Here is a 17,497-nt window from a genome sequence, read left to right on the forward strand (position 1 = left end):
TGTTCCCACATAGAATGAATTAACTATGTTTGTTTTTCTAATAGTCTATCACCCAAACAAACTTCATTCAATGCTGATGAGATACTGCAGCTGGCAGTGAACTGTTTCACGAGATTGCAGTCTAAGCTAAAATGCAAGGGTCTTGCCTTTTAAACTTACTTTAACGACTTTGCTTCTTCAGTTGAAGTCAGTGGTCCCACATTCAAAGATACGGGCTCCTTCTTCTTATCGATCTACAAAGAATGAAAAGCATTTTAGATGCAGAAGTATAGCATGCATGCCATCTTCCAATCCAAGACAATGAAAATATTAGTATGCATATATTTGCTATTTGTGAGCTTGTGTATTTAGGTTTCCCGTTTCTTTAAGTTCTATTTGTGGTGGGTGCCTGCTGGTAACTCACTCAGCTGATCATCTTTCATAAGCCAGTTTGAACAGACCATTCAGGAAGGGCTTAAACAATCGTTTAACAGTCCAGAACATTCTTGAGTTACATATGTGCCAGCAGAGGTCACTCGACAACCATTAGAAGCGGCAACCTTGCATCCAGTCCTATTTCTGGGGTTTCCAGATGAAGTGAAGCTTCAATTTATTAATCTCAAAGAGTCTACAGGGAAAATAAAATGCACTCTCACACTGGAGATGTTTCTCAATTATGCATTTTATCTAAAAATCACAAACTGATTGTTGCTACAGGTGCTCTCAGAAACAAACATAGTTGTAAACAATGTAAAAAAAATTTGAAAAGGTGAGCTCTTCCTGAAATTGTTCCATGGTTACTATAGTTTTGAAACAAAGGATAAAAAATAGTTATGTGTCTCCTAGTCTTTCAATTGCCATTCACATAATATTCTACTAGGGTGCAGAAGAAACTTTTGATAAGTTAAATTGAAGAATGGTTTGTGATTAGCAGAGTGGGTACAGTCAATATTAGAGGTGCAGTTACAATATTAAACTAACACAAATGCCACAACATTGCTTATAGCATAGGATAGAACATCTTTGGACAAAATACAAAAACAGTGTCCCACATAATATACAATATACTATTCCAATAATTGGTGTATATTTAAGGCCAAGATGTCTAATTGCTACACAGATAAATCCTGAAATCAATTAAAGACAATTTTTGAAGTAGATCCTGATGTATATTAGACCATAAATAGCTCTGGCAGGAATATAAATCCCTAAAATGCTTTTCCTCCTTTATTACTATGTCCAGCAACTTGTGTAAATGACAACACATTTTATATCATACATACGGAATAGATACTTAATTCTATAAGCAACTAATCGCCATGAGTAAGTTGACAATGCATTTTACTTTACATTAAAAGGCTGGAACAGTTTAAACATCTGAACGTAGCTCACTCTTGAGATTTCCTGATGATTTAAGGCATTCAAACGAACAACATGCATTAGATCCCCAAGCTGTACTGACTTATCAGATCTTGACAGGATAGCAATGTTGGCATTACAGTTTGACTCAGTGTCTCAAATAAGCTTTGCTGAAATTCTGAAACTACAGTAAGAATATCTGGTAGTCTCATTCAAACTAATGGTCACAGTCATGGCTCATAAAAGAAAAATGATCACGACATACTGGAAAATTGTCAGAGTTTGGGGAACTGTACTCTAGCAAGTGTCACTGATTTGATAATGCAGAAAATTAGATACAGCAAAGGCTGCATGCATTCATTACTCTGAGAAGGCAGCTGGAACCTCTGAAGATAAAATGCAAAATGTAAAATAAAATCAAAAAAAACTGACTATCTGTAGTCCAAACTTTCAGCCACTGATTCATGTGTCATTGGATTGTCATATTAAGGTGATGACACTTCAAAATCTTACCTCTCCCTGCATGTTCAAGACAACGTTCACAGTTGCTAGTAGAGTACCAAATGACGGAGCAACATCAGAGTCAAATGCCGGAGTCGTAAAGCTCAGGACAAAAAGCATATCATATTCAGCCAGATCCAGGGACTATACAAATAAAACAACATTATATACAACGGAAAGAAGAAAAGGTGTCCATTAGCATTCTTCTACATTATGTATTTGGCAGAGAGAATCATGGTACCAGTAGGTGAGATTCCAGCAGAATGATTCTTTTCAGTCCAAATACCCATACATATGCTTCAATATAATAGGCAAGCTGATAGCTCTTTGGTATTCACGCGTACAATATGGACATCGCTGGGTGACCAGCGTTTTTGTCCATCTCTAGCAGCCCTTGAACTGAATGGCTTGCTAGGCCATTTTACAGGGCAGTTGAGAGTCAATCACACGTAGACCAGACTGGTTGAGGATGGCAGATTTCCTTCTGTACAGGACATTAACGAGTCAGAGGGGGGTTTTTGATGATCAACAGTGCTTTCATGGTCATAAGTAGGTTCTTAACTTTATGGAATTCAAATTGCAACTGACAATAGTGGGATTCAAACCCAGGTCCCCAGATCATGAGCTGAGCTTCTGGTTTAATAGCCTAGCAATATTAACATCAGGTCATCAAATAAACTACTTGTGTAGTTTGCCAGTGTAAGTGATTTCAATGTTAATAGACTTCATTCCCACACAAAGTCCTATTCATAAGACTGCGCATTTCATGACCACGCTGCCAAGAAAGGCATGAAAAATTTATATGGACCATGATTCCAGCATATTATACTAGTGAGGCATCACACTGGAAATCTCAGTAACAAACAGCAAACTATTTTTGCTTTTAATAATCAGCTATGTTTATTGCAGGAATTCTTAGGCAACAGTTATTTACCTGGTCCAGCAGTATCTGGGAGAGATCTGGGGTAAAGTGTCGAACAGCTGCTAATGTCTTACTCAGAATCCTAAGCAGACTAGACTGGACTTTCAGTAGTGCACGCTGCTCTATTTCCTCTTTTTCTGTATTTTGTTGTTTCGTTGGAGTCTGAATGGATTTTGGTTGTCGAGGGAGAATTGCAGATGGTATAGTGTCACCATTCTTCACCTGTGAAGGCAATTATATTTGACAAAAATACTGTTCATTTTCTCCTAGGGGTTACATATTCAACTTTTAAAATATAGAAACACTCCCTCATTCTGATGGCTTCACTTTCTTGACTAAACTTGCAATGCATGTACACTGTACACCAATGTCATTGAAGTCTCAACTGAGACTATCCCAATGCATTTTTATACAAGAATTGCCAATTTCATCATCACAGCACTTCCATATATGAACAACTCGATTTTAAACATATGCAGCAGCCAAACATCTAATTTCCAATTATTTCAATTTTTTTTATCATCTACAGCAATGTATCTGAGAGAAACCCCCAAAATCGCTTCTAAAAATGAAACATTTGTTGTCCAAGATTTGCCTCATGAATAAATAAGGTCATCTATAACACCCATAAATAAAAGTATTAGAAGTCAACTTTCTGTAAGGAGTTTGCAATAGACTTCACTCAGTCTCTGCAATCCGGTACAAAATCAAATTCAAGTACTGTCTTTATTTAAAACCCTAGCTGACATTCTCCACTAGCCCCACACCCCCCCATCCATCCTCTTCTCTCAAAACGTTTAACTCACTCATTGATTTCCACTGTCATTCGCCCTACAGCCATTATTCATGTTGTACATGCATGGTGAGTGCTAATTTTGAAAGACTTCATCCAAGGTAACCCTATCATAAGCTGACTATCCCCACAATACTTTCAAGTAAGGGCATCCAGACTAGAAATCTGTTATTGTGATTCTGCCCACAGCAGCAACAGAACCTGGATCATCTTCACTTCTAAGGCTTTGGGGCAGGAAGTAACCCTTTGGATTAGAGGGACAAATTAAAGAACATGTTTTTCTGTTTTGGTCAGCTGGTTTCTAAACCTGATACACTGGGAAAAGGTTAGCAAGTGGATTGGTTATGTCATTTCATTCATAAAACCCACAACTCAAGATTCAAATTAACACACAATGCTTTTACATAAAGGCTCAAATCTTACATACATATGAACATATGATTTAAAACCAAGAATAGATCAGACCCTCTAGTTTGCCCTGCCATTTATTAAGATCATCGGTGTTACAGTTTTATCTAGCCCAAATAACCACAGACCCCCTTGTTAGTCAAGAATCTATCCTGCTCTGTCATAACATTCAATGACTCACATCTCCACTACTCTCTGCAGAAAATCATGTCTCACAAACTCGATTGTGTTTTTTGAGGAAGTAACAAAGAAGATTGATGAGGGCAGAGCGGTAGATGTGATCTATATGGACTTCAGTAAGGCATTCGACAAGGTTCTCCATGGGAGACTGATTAGCAAGGTTACATCTCACTGAATACAGGGAGAACTTGCCATTTGGATACAGAACTGGCTCAAAGGTAGAAGACAGAGGGTGTGGTGGAGGGTTATTTTTCAGACTGGAGGCATGTGACCAGTGGAGTGCCACAAGGATCGGTGCTGGGTCCTCTACTTTCTGTCATTTACATAAATGATTTGGAGGCGAGCATAAAAGGTACAGTTAGTAAGTTTGCAGATGACACCAAAATTGGACGTGCAGTGGACAGCAAAGAGGGTTACCTCAGATTACAACAGGATCTTGACCAGATGGGCCAATAGGCTGAGAAGTGGCAGATGGAGTTTAATTCAGATAAATGTGAGGTGCTGCATTTTGGAAAAGTAAATTTTACAGGATTTATAGGCTTACTGGTAAGGTCCGAGGGAGTGTTGCTGAACAAAGAGACCTTGGAGTGCAGGTTCATAGCTCCTTGAAAGTGAAGTCGCAGGTAGGTAGGACAGTGAAGGCGGCGTTTGGATGCTTTCTTTTATTGGTCAGAATATTGAGTACAAGAGTTGGGAGGTCATGTTGCAGCTGTACAGGACATTGGTTAGGCCACCGTTGGAATATTGCAATTCTGGTCTTCCTATCAGAAAGATGTTGTGAAACTTGAAAGGATTCAGAAAAGATTTACAAGGGTGTTGCCAGAATTGGAGGATTTAAGCTATAGGGTGAGGCTGAGCAGGCTGGGGCTATTTTCCCTGGAGTGTCGGAAGCTTAGGAGTGACCTTATAAAGGTTTACAAAATTATGAGGGGCATGGATAGGGTAAATAGGCAAAGTCTTTTCCCTAGGGTCAGGGAGTCCAGAACTAGAGGGCATAGGTTTAGGTGAGAGGAGAAAGATAATAAAAGAGACCTATGGGGCAACTTTTTCACACAGAGGATGGTACGTATATGGAATGAGCTGCCAGAGGAAGTGGTGGAGGCTGGTACAATTGCAACATTTAAGAGGCATTGGATGGGTATATGAATAGGAAGGGTTTGGAGGGATATGGGCTGAGTGCTGGCAGAAGGGACTAGATTGGGTTGGGATATCTGGTCGGCATGGACAGGTTGGACGGAAGGGTCTGTTTCCATGCTGTACATCTCTATGACTCTATAAAAGAGTTACAAATACTCACAACTGAGGAAAAAACTTTCTTTCTCATCTCCATCTTAAACTGGAGACCCCTAATTTTTAAACCGTACCCTCTAGTTCTGGTCTTTTCCACAAGGGAAAAACATCCAACATCAACATTTCCTCATTAGATAAACCAACTCCATCCAAGGTATCAGTTAAGTGAACCTTCTCTGAATTGTTTTCATTGCATTTATATCCTTTGGAGATTAGGAGAACAAATCTGTACACAGCACTTCAATGTAGCCTCAAAGCTCTACACCATTGTAGCAAAGTGTCCCAAATTTTATATTCCTTTCCTCCAATAAAACTAACAGTTTGATTCCAAATCATTTGCTGTACCTGCAAACATTCATTTATGATTCATGTATCAGGAGTCCCAGATACCTCATGCCTTCTAGTTCTGCAATCTTTTTCTGTTTGAATAATATGCTGCTTTTCTAACCTTCCTGTCCAAGTGGACAATTCCATCTGCCAAAATTTTGCCTACTCACAACCTATCCACAATGTATTCACTTGTAGAGTCTGTTCTCTGTTCACAATTTATTTTCAATCTTTATACCATGAGCAAATTTAGCAACCATATCATTTCAATGCAATTCACTTTAAACTAAGGTATTAAATATTTGACATTTTACAATCATAGCTCAAGTCAAATCAAAAGACAATATGTACTGACCTGCAAATAATGCTGAAGCACCTTTGGACTATGAAGCAGAAAAGTGCATGTCTGACATAGGTAACATAGGTTCACCTGTAATACACAGAAAAGGTGATTAAGATGAAAAACGCTGAGGTTCTTACCTCTGATTACATTTGATTAAATAGCTCAACTGGAACATTGAGAGGATTTCAATTATTTGAGAAGAGGAAGTGATCACTAAAATTCCAGATTATAAAATGCTTGAGCGAAAGCATACCTGTACATCTCTAAGGAGCTGTGGCAGGTGAAAACGCCACTCTTTGATGAAGTTGGAGAGCTGAAGAATGAATCCAACCGTGTGATCAACTTCATCGAGGCAAGCCAAGCTCTGCACCTTCCGGACTGCATCCAAACACTATGCAAGTTGATCAAAGATAACAACAGATGCATTGATGTACAAAATCAATATACTGCTTTAAAAGCTCCATCTATTCATAAATTTAAAATGACCTAAAACCATCCTTTAGATATGTCGTTAACATACTGGATTTTTCAAAGACCTCTTTCATGTCAATCCAGGATTAACAGGCAGAAAGCAACTGTTGGTGAGATACAGATATGTTACTGAGACCATGTTATTATTCTGGAAAGTGCACCATCTAGTGGCCTGGAAGATATCCATGGCTAATCTGAGCATTCAAACAGAGTATCTAGCATTTGGCAATTCTAACCTATTGTACCATTCAAGGTGGCCCAGACTGAAATTTGATTTTCTCCCACATCCACACTTCCTCCATCCTCATTTGTATATAACCATTTATCAAGCCGAGTCTTGAATATTTCAAATCTTAGTCAACATCACTTGAATTCTGAGTACTTCTGAGGAAGGGTCACTTGACTCGAAACGTTAACTCTGATTTCTCTCCACAGATGCAGTCGGACCTGAGCTTTTCCAGCAATTCCTGTTTTTGTCACTTGAAAAACAATCCATTTCAGGAATCAATCTAATGAACTCTAGGGAAAGCACATCCTTTCTCACCTCTCTTAGTAGAATATCAAGTAGTTATGCATGGATAGTTAAAGAGTTATATCAGAGCAGCAAGTTCTTCAGTGGCATTTATACTGTAGCCTCAAATTCGGCCTCCTGAATCATAAATTCCTACAGCACAAGAGATGATTCAGAGCACACCATACCTCCGCTCTTCAAATTCACATGTCTGTTTTGCTCCCCCCCATACATTTGCACATTACTTTTTAAATCCAATATAGGAATATTATAACCTCTTGAATGCCTCAATTGAAACTGCCTCCACTACATTTCCACACATTGCATTCCTCATCCTAACTGCTCATTGAGTGAAGAAGTTTCACATATCTCCCTTGCTTTATTTGCAAGTTCCTTTAAATCCTCCCATTCATATTCCTTTTACAAACGGGAACAGTTTTCTCCCCATCTACTCCATACGGATCATTCACGGTTTTGAAAACTTCTCAAAAAAGGCAGAATTAGCAAAACAGTTCAGTAACAATGATTTTAATTTTTCAAGTAATTTATGCACATTCATTAAATAGGATGCTGCAAATGCAACCCCCCAGAAAATATGTCCCACTTCAATTGTATGCTAAACAGACATGTTGAAACAAATGTAGAATTGGAATTTATGGAAAATGTTAAGAAATTCGACAAGCTTAGTACAGTTTTAAATGTTCCAAAAGAAAAACTGGCCCACACCTGCAATATCCGCTCTTGATGAACCCCAACAAAATCTAATGCTTCTGAAAGGAAGTTGTAGCGGAGTGATTTTAAAAGTCTTTCCATGAGTGACATGGTGAGCCGATAAACACCTGGCCAGGAGGGGGCATCCAGAGACTTGCGGGAGGATCCCAAAGTCTGAAATATAGAAAAAAAGTTTTTAAATAGAGTTGAGACATTTGTGATCCGATAAGCAGTGTGTTTTTTTTAGATTAGATTACTTACAGTGTGGAAACAGGCCCTTCGGCCCAACAAGTCCACACCGACCCACCGAAGCGCAACCCACTCATACCCCTACATTTACCCCTTCACCTAACACTACGGGCAATTTAGCATGGCCAATTCACCTGACCCGCACATCTTTGGACTGTGGGAGGAAACCGGAGCACCCGGAGGAAACCCACGCAGACACAGGGAGAATGTGCAAACTCCACACAGTCAGTCGCCTGAGTCGGGAATTGAACCCGGGTCTCAGGTGCTGTGAGGCAGCAGTGCTAACCACTGTGCCGCCCACTTTAAAAACTAAGAATCAAGTCATTTTAACCTAACTGAATTAACACAGAAGTTAATAAGCCATCTTGCTTAGCATAACTATAGACATATAATGCATTACATTAGTCTGTGATACAGCTATAAACACATCCCCTCCAGTTAGAGACAGAGGAACCGCGATTATCCAAATATCAATTATCCCAATATCAGCGTATCCAAAGGAGATCTCAAGGTCCCGATAGAAACATTACATCAAAGATGTGTTAACAACACTGATTGCATCTTTTGCTTACAAAAGATTAAAAGTGAACTCCGCTTCCTGAAATGCTGCCGAGAACAGTCCTGATGGATGCAAGTCCAGGCAGCATCTCCAAATGACTGACCTCCTGTCCCCTCTCTCTATCTACATACACATTCCCTGGAGTTCTACACAGGGGTCTACACTAAACCTCCCTTCTCCATACATTGTCCTGTACAGGTCAAAGGTGGAACCTGTCAAAGGTGCAGCGAAAAGTTGTGTATGTGGCTGTATGTGTATGTGTGCTACTCTGGAGACTGACTCTGCTTTCCACCTCCCTCAATTTTTGAATGAGGGCATTATATTATCATTTTTTTTAATTCCCAAAACTTTCCCGCATCCAGGAAATTGTGGAATATTATAACCAGTGGATCCAATCTCTCTCCTGCCACTTCCTCCAAGAACCTAGGATGCAGATCATCAGGCCCTGGGGACTTGCCTGCCTTTAATCCCAGTGGTTTGCTCAGTACTTGTTCCCCTAGTGACGTCAGAAACATCAAATATAAAAGGAAGGAAGTTACATTAAAACTTATAAAACACTGGCATGGTCTCAACTGGAACATTGTATTCAGATCTGGGCTCCACTCTTTGGATTTAAAAAGGTGCAGAAAAGATTATAGAACGGTTCCAGGGATGAGGAACTGCAATTACATAGATAGATTGGACAAGTTATGACTGTTAACTTTGAAGAGAAAACTGAGCTCAGATTACATAGAAATATCATAATTGTGAGCAGGCAGGAAAGAATAAATAGAAACTATGTCTTCTGGGGAACAGATCAAAAACCAAAGGGTACAGATTTAAGGCAATTGGCTAAAAGAATGGCAACATGATTAAAAATATTTTCATATTGAGTGGTTAGGAGCTAGAATGCACTGCTTGAAAATGTGGAGATAGTAAATTTGAATTATCTGTAAAGGAAGAATGTTCAATATTCCAAGATGGCGAGTGGTTTTAAGTGAATTTTTCCTTTAAAGGGACAACACCGTGGGCGGCACAGTGGTTAGCACTGTTGCCTCACAGCGCCAGAGACCCAGGTTCAATTCCCGCCTCAGGCGACTGACTGTGTTTGCACATTCTCCTCCGGGTGCTCCGGTTTCCTCCCACAATCCAAAAAATGTGCAGGTTAGGCAAATTGGCCATGTTAGATGAAGGGGTAAATGTAGGGGAATGGATCTGGGTGGGTTACGCTTCGGCGGTCGGTGTGGACTTGTTGGGCCGAACGGCTTGTTTCCACACTAAGTAATCTAATTAAAGTAATCTAATCTAATCTAAACACAAAGAATGGATGAAATGGTCGTCTTCTGTCTATGAATCTTAGTTCTCAATATGAGATATAATTTCAACACAAGATTTAAGCTAAACATAATTTAACGGGTATACACGTCACACTAGATCTCCAAACAACTCCTATCGTTTTTGTCCTGCATCACAGTCGGCATTACCTGTGCAGTTCCATTTGTACTAAGCTGGTAAACGCTTAGGAGGGGCAGACAAATGCTTGGTAGGACACCAGCTCCTGCCACTATAGCCGCTCCCTGAAAACAAAGAAAAACTTGAAATTAATAGAGAATAATTTCTTCACATGAACTAACTTATGGTTAAATGTACAGCATTGAAGTAATTGACTTTATTAAAACACAAATCAAGAGCCATATAACATAAAATGAAGTGATCCAAGATGCTACTATCCGTGTTTTAATCCATACCAAGTCCTATTTTCCTATTAAATCTGACCGACATTGGTTCCCAGTCAAGCAAATAGATTTATTTTAAAATTCATAACCTTGTTTTCAAATCTTTCCATGTAATCACCTCTAGGTCCACAATCTTGAGAAACCTGCATTCTTCCAATTCTGGCGTGAGCATCCCCAATTTTAATTGTTCCAACCATGGTAACCATACTTGCATTGCTGAAGCACCAAGCTCTGGAATATGCTCTCAAACTCTTCTGTCTCATTTTCTTCCTTTAGACACTCCTGAAAACCTACAATCACTATGCCTTCAGACATTTGGCCTAATATCTCCTTATGTGGCAAAATGTTATTTTGTTTTAAACTGCATCTGCAATATCCTGAGATTTATAGCAATGTACTAAATGTGACCTCATTGTTGTGAGAGGACTATAATATTTTATTTACTACTTGAAAATACTTGGAAATAACAAATTCAATGTTCAGCCTTACAAATTTGTAATCATTCCATATGATTGACATACTTATAAAATGGACAGGCAGAAGACTGGAAGAACACAGCAAGATAGGTAGCATCAGGAGATGGAAGTGGGTATTGTAGATGCTAGAGATCAGAATGCTGCTGGAAAAGCACAGGTCAGGCAGCATCTGAGGAGCAGGAAAACCGATGTTTCGGGCAAAAGCCCTTCATCAGGAACTGCTCGTACCATCGATTTTCCTGCTCCTTGGATGCTGCCCGACCTGCTGTGCTTTTCCAGCACCACTCCAATCTAGCATCAGGAGGTGGAGAAGTCCTTCCTGAAGGAGGAAATCTGTTGAGAAAAGATCACCACCATGACATGTCAACTGCTTCTCGCTTCCACTGATACAAGACCTGTTAAGAATTTCTAGCATTTTCTGTTTTTAATTAACCCTCACAGGCAACCAGATACACAATCCTTTATCTGAAATGCTAGGGACCAGCTGGTTTTCAGAATTTGGAATTTTTCGAATTTCAGATTAAGTGAGAGTTCAACAGTGAAATTTTAAAAAAATCTTACCAAACAACAGCCTCACAGAATAATGGGCCCTGAGACAGAATTGAGGCCTGCCAGTGCTGGGCCATGCACCACCCCTATGTCACATCTGAGTGACATGCATCAAATGGGTGTGGAGATGGGTTAACCATTTGCACACCAAACAACCTTGTCAATGAGATAAAAACTTCACAAAAACACCTTTGAACTTTGGAGTTTCTCAGATTTCGGATAAAGGTTGTCTTACCTGCATTATTAAAACTATTAGGATTTTTTAAAAAGTACATACCTGCTGAGTTCTGGATAATACTAAAAGCAAGTGCAGAGATGCCTCTGCAAAATGTAGATTTTGTTTGACTCGAAGGCTAAGTTCCAGGGTACTAAGCATGGCAGGAAGGAATGGAACTTTCCGAGTAATCAAAAATAAATGGTTGCCACTTTCATCCATTTCATAAAGTTCTTTGGACAAATGCAGAGCCAGCACACATACCTGGAGACAAGATGACTAATTATACCATAGCCATAAATGTCACATTATTAGATTTAGATCAGCCCTCTCCTAGTTATTTAATCATACAATTGTTTTCTCCCTTACCCCATCTTTCTGGTCCTTGTGGTGTAGCCGTGGTGCACAATCTGTCTCCATACAATCCTTATCATCAGACAAACCAGCGTCTCCTGTTGTCAGTGCATGATGTGTTTGGTCAAACAGAACAATTGCCTCATTATGTATGGTCTCACATACAGTCAGGAGCATTTGGGAATACTGGGAGATGTCAGAAACTAAAAAAGATTAAAAATTGTGAACTGTATACCAGTAGATAACGGCAAGTGAACTGAAAAAAACAGGAGGATAACCAAATTTGAAATACGAAGTGTGTACAGCTCAGGTAATTTACAATATACAAAATGATTTTACAAATATTGTATACAACATAAATACTTGCTCCTGTCAAATCCATTTCTCTAAATGACATGCCTGTCACGTGAAAATGTAATTTAAATTCACTTCTTCAGCTAACGGTCTGCTCAATCACAACCTTCATCGTCACCTTCAATGCCCTCACACCAAAGAAAACCATTTCTATCTCTCACCTTGCCATGTGCTCAGCACTAAACTGGATTTCCATATCCTTCAACTCAGAGGTGGAGCCTTGAATGTAAATGGTTTAAAAAAAAATGGTTTAGACATTCCATGCCAGATCTGGGCGAATTGCTTAAAGCACCACCAGCTTATGTTCTCAACTGTGAAAATGTCACCTTGTTCCAAAATCATGCTGGAATACAAAGGTAACCATCATATTCCCCTGCTTCTTTTCTCAATCTCAAGCCAGTGTGTTAAATTCTTCTCACGTCTCCTTCATCCACCTCGAGCAAGCATGAGGCGGCCATTGACATCTTCGACGGAGACTGACTGATCAGCTCTCTCATTTCCCATCTATGCCTGGATACAGCAGGCTGAAGCACTGCCAAGGCTTCCGCTCCTCCAACTCTACAGTTGCATCTTTCTCTAGTGTTTCTCCTATTTTTACTCATTCTTTGTTTAAACTCATCTTGCCTATGAGACTCATTGCCTGCCTTCCCAACACAATTCCCACCAACTTTCCGATCACCAAACCTCATCTCGTGGATCCCACATAAGCAATTATTTATTGTTCTCTCCTCAGGTTCTGTCCTACAAAGGTAGCAATCATCACCTCTCTTCTCAAAAGGCAATTGACCTGAATGCTGTTGCAGTCAATTACACCATTTCAATCATCCTTAGCTCTGAAAATTCTGCAAATATACCATCACCAGCATGTTGCCCAGAACTTCAATCAGGCATATATTTCTCCCATAGTACAAAAATGGCTGTTAGCCACAAAAGGGAAGCTTTCTTTCTCCTTTCCAGTTCTTGACAGGTAGTCACACCATTTCTTCAAAATTCTCGCTATCATCCAACTTGATGGGACTTCACTGCTACAAAAGCTGCCTCTGTTGTCCCTCAATGATCTATCCTTGTCCTGTTTTTCCTCATCTACAAGTTACCCATCAGCATAAATATCCAAAAACACAGCAAGTTCCACATGTGCACTGATGATATCCACCAGCACTCCACTTCCCTCAACCCTAACACGGTCTCTAAATTAAGGCTGGCATCTCGATGAACAGAAATTTCCAATTAAGTACTAGTAAGACTGATGCCATTGTCTTAGTCCAACCACAAACTGTCGCCTCCCTGACTCCAGTCCTCTCCCTGTCTGAGAGCAAACAGATTGTTCACAACCTAGGTGTCATACCCAATCCCGAGATGAGCTTCCAAACACACACTTGTACCATCATTAAGACCAGCTGTATCCATTATGTGCATCACCCACCACCCAACATTGCTCTTCCAGTGTAGGAATCTCCATTCCATTCTTTTTACCTCTACACTTGACTATTCCAACATGCAGCTACTTACCACCCCATACGCTAACAAACTTGAGGTCATCCAAAGTGCTTCTGTCCGCATCAAGTCAGTTCAACTATCACCTCTCAGACTCTTCACCAATACCAATTCCCTAGCGAGCAATTGTTCAGAAGCTCAGATAGAGGGTTAATGTCCTGACACTCTAACCTTTCTTTTCCACAGGTGCTACCAAACCTGATAAAATTTTCCAGCACTTTCTGCATTAAGTTTCAGAATTTTACCATGCACAAAATTTTGCTTTTATAATCAATTACCTGAATCTTGAAAAATATTTATATCATGAATTTTAAGTATTATAATTTAATGTTTTCAATCCCACTTTTTAAAAAAATCCATACAGCTGGGAAGCAGTTACAATTCAGCGGCAAGGTTAACAATCAATTCAACAGTCAGCTGTTGCAGTACGAACGGTGATGATGCCACTGGGAATCAATCCCTCGGGGAAGTTCAGTATGTGCAACAATGATGCGAGTGTAATAATTTGAACTGTTCCTCATTTCAACTTACAGACCAAGTGAGCATGTCTTCCATGGCCCATCCTCAAACTGTTGAGGGTCGCCAAGACATTTTGTGGTGGTTAAAACCTGGAATTACCAGACTGCGGTTGGTGATGTTTGCAGTCAAATAGACATGTGCCTGGTGTCAGTTTCTAGAGTGTGCAGTGTGTTCCTGTAAGGGCTACGAGATTATAGTACAACAAACAATATAAGTACAACAAGTATTTTGCTAACTGACACCTATTGGACCAGGAAGACCAGATGATCAAGAGGTCCACATAATCAATGTAGAAACACACTAAGTTCATAGAACTGTAATACTTTTACCTGTTATACTGTAGTACGGTTATACTTTATTTACAGCATAAATCACAAATAATAATGCATCTTTGCCTTAAATAAAACTTACCAGCAAAGAACTTTCTCACTTGTACCTTCAACTGACTACTCAGACTTGTGGAGATTGCAATACAATAAACTTCTGATATTTGAGTGTATAATCTTTGCTAGTTTATCAAGAGTGGAAAAAGTGAGGACTGCAGATGCTGGAGATCAGAGCTTAAGCTCGAGTTTATCAAGAGTGCCCATTCATAAGATACCATTAAAACAAAATTTGCTGTATAAGCTTTGACACTCGCTGAGTGAAACGACAGTAATACCATCTTTTCAAAAACAACTGGAGTAATTGACAAAAAGCACATTAAACTAACCATGGCCTTTTTCTTTCCTAAAGCAAATCATCGTTCTGAATTTTATAAGAACAAGTATTGCTGCAAATTATATGCCTTCCCACATGCCCAACATCTTAGTTTTAGATGTGCGTCATCCTGTTTCATGTGGAGCCCATTTCATTTTTTGTTTTAAGGGTGCTAACCTTCGCCACTAGACATATACCCGCTTTTCATGGCAAACCCGAACACTGCTTTAAGGCAACACAGGATGCAATCTCTGTGGAAGTATTAAGAAAGAAACTGACATCCTCACCTCGCAACCGTTTGATCTGAAGAGTAGTTATGATAGCCGAAAATATTTTTGCTTTGGTCTTCTCCATAAAGTACTGGTTACTCTGTGACAGACTCTCTAGAATTTGGTCCAGTGGGTCCAGAATTTTAGACACTTGAACAATGATGCTGAAAAGGGAAAGAAAATTGGAAACCCAGTGTTTTGCACCATTACATCATTACCGGCCAAAGATCTGCATTATATTTCATTCCTTAAATAAGATTACAAGGCGAAATAGTTTTCCACAACCCGAACAGATTATATGGAATGTTCCAGAACCGGGACCAGGGAGGTAAATTTCCCATTTAAATGAATGGGTTCGCTCCAAATTGCAGTTTTGGGATTCCGCATTGGAACCTATCCCCCCCCCGGGTATGGAGGGGGGACTACTGTAATAATAGAAACAAAGCAACATTCAGAGATATGCTCTCAATTTGTGCCAGGATCTGGAATTGGGCATGCAAAAATAATTTGCCCTTTTCAGCATATTTAATATACATGAAGCACTATATATTATCACAATTTTTAACGTTTTCTAGGAAATAACAGGCAACAAAATAGGTGAAATTTCGCATAAATTTCAATTGAAATGCACAATCCATGTTGAAAAATGCAAAAGATGTTACTCTGGTTTCTTCAACTGCATACTTTTGCTTCCTACCTTTTCCATTGTTTCAACAAGATTAGGAGGAGTGTTGCCAACATAGACCCCATTCGCAAACATGAAGCAGATGAAGGCACCAACAGCTATCAAAAAGAAAGGCATTTTTTTTAAAGCAAGAGTCAAGTGTAAAAAGGTGGGCTTGAAACAAACATGCACACTTCCAACGAATGTAAATCTTATCAGAACATGTGTAAGAACTGTGTGTGTGCGTGTGCGTGTGTGTGACACACATGTTCTCAAGTCCCATCAATTTAACATTATGAATTAAGATCCATAGCAATGCCTTGACCAGAGTCCACCTATCAATCAATCAGCACTCTCATGCAGTATGTGGTTTGCCTTTTACACTGGTATTTCTTGCAAATTGTGCTGAAGAGTGTAAGACAAAGTTCAACAAAATTTTTTTTCAGGAATTTGATTGCATTACAGAAGAACTCACCAAAACTTTGGTTCCCTCTAGAACATCTTGCAATAACTGCAACCGTAGAGAATTATCACACAGATGCATTACCTCGACCTGGGGAAGAAAAACCTCAATTATTTGGCGATACGAGTGCTATTGCACAATGTAAGTGGTTCGACGTACTGGTTAATCTGCAGGGATATTAACATCCTAGATTGGACATAAAATTTAAAAAAGGGGAAGTGGCCTTCAATCTATTGCATATGCACCCACTGCCATTTTTACACACTTGAAAGAAAGAGTAACATAAAGACTGGCAAGATTAGTCAAGCTTCTCATTGAAATTGGGATGTTTAGTCATGGTCACCAGAACATATTGCATAACTGAGCACATGGGAGCAGTAGTATAATGGTTATGTAAACAGACAGCAATCCAAAGTTCCATCCTACATGGTTAACTCAGGACAAATGTGTGCCCCCTACAAATTTTGCCCACATCTAAAAAATACTTTTAAGTTGTCAACTGTGTATCAAGCACTATCCATTAAAATCTATTTTCATAAAGCCACATATACTATTTCATTAATTTAATTGACAGTCTCTCAGAATATGGGGGGAGTGATGGCCATAATGATATTATCACTAAACAACCTCCAACACTTGCTCTGGCAGCTCATTCCATACACGCATCACCCTCTGTACGAAAACCTGCCCCTTAGGTTCTTTTGATGTCTGTCCCATTGCACCTTAAACCTTTGCCCTCTAGATTTGGACTCTCCTACCCTGGGAAATAGACCCTGTCTATTTATCCTGTCCATGGTTCTCACTGGACCTGTGCCTCACTACACACTTTACATTCAACAATCAGATATACGAACAAATCAACGGAACATCCATGGGATCACCAATCTCGGGACTCATAGCAGAGGCAGTTATGCAAAGGTTAGAACATATAGCCCTACCACAAATCCAACCCAAACTCTGGATCAGATATGTGGATGACACCTTTGTAATCATCAAAAACACAGATATAGAAAAAACACACCGAATCATCAACGCCACACTCACAGGAATCCGATTCACACGAGAAGAGGAAAAGGATAGCCAACTCCCATTCGTAGACGTGTTAGTAGAGAGAACACCCAACG

General features: G+C 39.6%; 1 protein-coding gene across 2 annotated transcripts in view; it reads right to left on the reverse strand.

Moving 5' to 3' along the window:
* nup188 (nucleoporin 188) overlaps positions 1 to 17,497 on the reverse strand; it is a 100,040-nt gene that overhangs the window by 7,067 nt on the left and 75,476 nt on the right. For both annotated transcript variants that reach the window (XM_060841481.1, XM_060841480.1), the window contains exons 32-43: positions 16,386 to 16,463; positions 15,944 to 16,029; positions 15,265 to 15,410; positions 11,927 to 12,114; positions 11,621 to 11,821; positions 10,067 to 10,159; positions 7,811 to 7,969; positions 6,356 to 6,493; positions 6,115 to 6,189; positions 2,774 to 2,983; positions 1,852 to 1,983; positions 160 to 233 (exon numbers count right to left, since the gene is read on the reverse strand). In XM_060841481.1, the coding sequence (XP_060697464.1) occupies positions 160 to 233; positions 1,852 to 1,983; positions 2,774 to 2,983; positions 6,115 to 6,189; positions 6,356 to 6,493; positions 7,811 to 7,969; positions 10,067 to 10,159; positions 11,621 to 11,821; positions 11,927 to 12,114; positions 15,265 to 15,410; positions 15,944 to 16,029; positions 16,386 to 16,463 (1,580 nt within the window). The remainder of the gene's footprint in view (positions 1 to 159; positions 234 to 1,851; positions 1,984 to 2,773; positions 2,984 to 6,114; positions 6,190 to 6,355; positions 6,494 to 7,810; positions 7,970 to 10,066; positions 10,160 to 11,620; positions 11,822 to 11,926; positions 12,115 to 15,264; positions 15,411 to 15,943; positions 16,030 to 16,385; positions 16,464 to 17,497) is intronic.

Source organism: Hemiscyllium ocellatum, chromosome 21 (assembly GCF_020745735.1).
Source record: "Hemiscyllium ocellatum isolate sHemOce1 chromosome 21, sHemOce1.pat.X.cur, whole genome shotgun sequence".
Classification (NCBI taxonomy): domain Eukaryota; kingdom Metazoa; phylum Chordata; class Chondrichthyes; order Orectolobiformes; family Hemiscylliidae; genus Hemiscyllium; species Hemiscyllium ocellatum.